The sequence below is a fragment of the Pyxicephalus adspersus genome, chromosome 8 (genome assembly GCF_032062135.1).
Source record: "Pyxicephalus adspersus chromosome 8, UCB_Pads_2.0, whole genome shotgun sequence".
Lineage (NCBI taxonomy): Eukaryota > Metazoa > Chordata > Amphibia > Anura > Pyxicephalidae > Pyxicephalus > Pyxicephalus adspersus.
In genome coordinates this window covers 62,078,637-62,083,107 of record NC_092865.1, presented here as the reverse complement: position 1 = coordinate 62,083,107, position 4,471 = coordinate 62,078,637, and the positions used below count along the sequence as shown (strand labels likewise).

Sequence of the window (4,471 nt, the reverse complement as noted above, 5' to 3'; positions counted from 1 at the left end):
TCTGGTGTAGGCTGACCCATTGAATTTTCAAACATGGGTGTCTAAAGGCTCGGTAAAGAAGTTTTAGAAGGTCTAAGACCTTCCAGAACTATTCGTGTCTTGTGTTTTTAGATTTTTTTCCCCTTAAGAGTTGTCTGGTACAGAGGTGGTTATTGGGGACAGGGTGCACTCTGTCTGACGTGAGCTGGTATGGCCAGGTAGCCTGCAGGTAACAGAAGCCACGGGGTCGGTCCAAGAGGCTGCTGCAGAGGAATGGCCCATTTAGGTGTTTTTTGGGGAGTCTATAGTTGATGACCAGGCATAGCTTTTATGCTGCCTTTTGACATCCTCCTTTTGCTTTTGTAATGCTCTTGGTGGCAAAACACTTCTGAATCTGCTTGTCTCTGCCGGGAGGAGTCTTTGTGCTTTTCTTGGTAATGTTGAGGCTGCAAATTTCTGGTTATAAGAAGATGTTCCCTCAGTGGGTAAGTTAGCTTTAGTTGTGGATCAGACCTGTGATGGGAGAGTGGTTGGGTTCTGGCATCATGACATCACTCTTGGGGAAGATTCTTCTCTTTTGTGACACCCCGGCTCCCGCGCATGCACAGTCTGGAGCCGGTAAATTTAGTGGTCCGTGGGTCTGAAAAGGTTGGTGACCACTGGTCTATAATACAAGGGGAAACCTAAAGTACACTTCAGAATGTTTCTAGAGAGCAAAAAGCTGATTTATTTACTCAACAATGACACACTAAGAGGAAGAACTGCAACCAAAGTTGAATTGTCATATCAAATTGACCTAGTGACAGAGTTTGCTATGTGCCTGTTCTGTACTTTAATAACTCTTATCAGAGGTCTTCTTTTATTGCAGGAGGAAACATTTCAGAAAGTTGACCCATATGTTAAAAGGTAAGTGAAGCTCTAAAAGTATATGGCACTTCTAAATATATAGCGCCGGCATGATATGCAGCGCTGTACAAAGTCCATAGTCATGTCACTAGCTGTCCCTCAAAGGGGCTCACAATCTAATGTCCCTACCATAGCCATATGTCATTATCACAGTCTAAGTTCAATTTTTGGGGGAAGCCAATTAACATAACTAGATGTTTTTGGAATGTGGGAAGTACCTGGAGGAAACCCATGCACACGGGGAGAACCTGCAAAGTCCTGCCAGTCCATGTAGATAGCGTCCGGGCCAAGATTCAAACCTGGGACCCAGTGCTGCAAAGGCCAGAGTGCTAACCACTGAGCCACTGTGCTTTCCCAATTGGGACAAATGTTAAGGGGACAAGTCGGGCAATTTCTTTTACTTTGGGTAAATTTCCATTCACTCCCCCTGTCCTTAGTACAATATAGGGAAATCTCAGCAGCACATAGACAGCAAAAATTACCTGATAGAGGTTTTTACTCAGACTAGGCAATACTATTGGGTGGCCCAATTTGGGATTTGGGTATATCAGATCAGATGTCCTGGGCACTATGGTTCTCATTATGGTAAACCAATAACAAGTTTTTGGAATGATCTGCTGCAGTCTTTAGATGAAAAACTACAGAGCTAGACTGTGTATTTATGACAACTCACCTGCTAAAGACCAGTTAGTTTAGCTTCATAGCAGATGTGTTGTGTTTTTATGTGCCATTAGTATTCTAGTTGCTTGAATTTTTATTTTATTTTTGCGGCCAGGTCTGATTCGCCTCCAGTTCCTGCAGTAAAAAATCGTTTATATCAAGCTCAGAGGAAATCAAACGTAACTCCTGTCCCTGTAGCTTACAGTGTGAATCCTATTTCCACACAAATGAATATCTCTCCAGAACTAGAGAAAGAAGCCAACAGACCACCCTCCTCACATTTCGTTCCATATGTTAGGACACAGGAAATCTATTATCTAGACCCGGATGCCCCAATGTCAAGACCATCAACCCACGACCCCCAGTACAAGCAGACAGGTAAGATTGCATCTTTTTTTTTTTCTTTTTTCTTACCAACATTTGTATTCAGTGATTGAAATTGTAACTCTCTAAAATAGGCACACAAGCTTCAAAATGTGGAGTTCCGTTTCCCTGACACCTTTACAATTAAGAGGCTTGGGCAATTGTTACAATTTTGGGCTTGTGTTGACATGATAAAATAATGGAATGCAGTCAGTGTCATTTAAATTACTCCCTCTGGGGGAGCAGGCATAATGTAAAGAAGCTTACATTGCTGACCTCTCCAGAAATGAAGCAAGGTGCCATGATGATACAGTGATGTTAATGTGTTCATCATTTATCTGTATACAATATAAAGATCAGGTGTTAAGGCCTAACTGTGACTTTGCTGGCTGCATACCTGTTGCAGGTTTGTGACTAACAAAGCGCTCAAACTATAGCTAGCAAGGTTCATTTTTTTATATGCTGTTGTCTTAAAGTGTAAGTTCCACTACATAAAAAAATATTTAGCTTAAAGAAACGTTACTATGGTGCGCAGAAGGGGTGAGCAGACATTTGCTGTAAGAAGGGATAGGATATACATATCACCAGTGATCAGTGACCGTTTTACTGAAGATGAAATAAATAAGAAAAGAAAGAAAAGTGATCAGTATTTTCAGTACTCACAAACAGCAGGTAGGGAAACTCCTGAACTGGCAATGATCCAGCAGCATTGATCTACTCATAGAGAACTAAAATAGAGGGGCAAGGGGAACATCAGAATGAAGGAAATTAGATGGGATCATCAACTCGAGCTATTCTCCAGGTAGCAGAAAGAGTATTAGAAGTATTTGTGTGGCTAATAAGGTAATACATTTTCAGTGTAGCAAAGAAATATGATGTCTAAAAGTGTTTTTGAAGTGTGGCATCAACCAATTCCATCCAGTTCTGTCATTTTAGGTATAATGATGAATTGTAGGGAGGAAGGAGAGATCCAGTACTAAATAAATGTCTTCCACCTGTTCTAATTATAAAAGCTAGAAATTTAGCATCCTCCTGTGAAATGCTGGCCAGCCTGTCCCTCCGAGCTCAAAATTGCCAACTTTGGAGTAAACGGCAGTTGTGATGAGTAGAACTAAAAGCTAGGCGCCAAAAACATTTATAAAGGGGCATTACCAGAAGATGGTGGAAATCACATTTACAGGTACATTTGGTATAACAATGTGAGTTTCAAAGCCTTATGTAGTGAGCGTTCAAGGAAGGAATATAGACCTTATGAAAAAACACAAAAGAACATCTCTGTAGTGAGCCGATGGAACTGTTCTCTTCACTAAAACTTTATGCTAAGCAAAGGTGTCAGATTAGGTCCAGTAGAGCACAAAGTCGCTGCATATGCAGATGATCTGCTATTTTACCTCTGTTCACATATATCCGTTCCAAATTTACTTGTGGAATTGGACAAATACGCTGAGGTATCAAACTACAAAATTAACTTGCAGAAATCAGAAGCCTTAAATGTGTCCATTCCCCAGGTAGAATTCAGGATCATATCGGCTAACTTTCCATTTAAATGGCTACCTCCTCTATAACATACCTGGGCACCCAGATTCCTGCCAAGCTTGCAAATGTGGTTGAAATGAATATCGTCCCATCGCTTAATCAAATCCGTAGAGACCTTCATAGATGGAGGCAGAAAACTTCTACCTGGTTTGGGAGGTGCATTATTCTAAGGATGAATACAATGCCCCTCTTGCTGTACCTTCTCCTAGCCCTCCCTGTGAGAGTTCCTCTACTCACTGCCTTCAAGGCTGAATTTATAAGGTTTATTTGCTATTGTTACATATCACTGACATGTAATGTCTAAAAAACAAATTGTTCAAACCTGAGGTGGCACTGGAACACCAAGGGTAACGATTTTAATTACTTTATTTTAGCCGGTGACCAAGAATCTCGACATCTGTTCAGCTCTGATCATGGCAGGGACCCACTGCTGAATCCTAATGTCGTCAGAAACAAGGATCGGCAGCAAGCAATACTGAGAGGGCTGTCTGAATTAAGGAAGGTTGGTACAGGTTATCTTCTATATTGTGCTGGGTATTTATCTAAAAACCTTATCATGGCACACAGAATGTTCCAAGAATACTCTGACATTTTCACATATGTAGGCTTGTTTATTAAAGCTCTCCAAAGATATAAGACTTAAATGGGAGAACCTGGAATGCATTTCTTACAAAATAATTTGCTGCTTTTTGGCAATTTCTTTCAGTCCTGGACCAGATCTGTTCCGATTGTGTATTTTTTTTTTTTTTTTAAGATCACCAGCTTCTCCCATGATAGTCTATCATCTCCAGGCTTGGGGAGCTTTCATAAATAAGGACCAGTGTGTTTGATAGAGATTCATACGAATTAAAGTAAACACTAGGAGTCATTAGCATTGGTCTCCCGCTCACTACACACTGTATGTACTGCGTTTGCCATAAAATAGTTTGTGGCATCTGTGGCAGCTACATTTTGTCATTAGTATTGTTTGTCAAAAATCTTGCCCTTGGAAGGGGAACTAAATTAATAATCGGAATGGAGGAGCTCA

The 4,471-nt window shown here is 40.8% G+C and overlaps 1 protein-coding gene across 1 annotated transcript in view; it reads left to right on the top strand.

Annotated features, from left to right (window-relative positions):
* Positions 1 to 4,087, top strand: part of CCDC66 (coiled-coil domain containing 66) — a gene marked incomplete in the record, with an annotated part of 20,735 nt that extends 16,648 nt beyond the window's left edge. The window contains 2 exon segments of the mRNA XM_072421223.1: positions 1,661 to 1,923; positions 3,819 to 4,087. Coding sequence (XP_072277324.1) covers positions 1,661 to 1,923; positions 3,819 to 4,087 — 532 coding nt within the window.
* Positions 4,088 to 4,471: the final 384 nt, after the last annotated feature.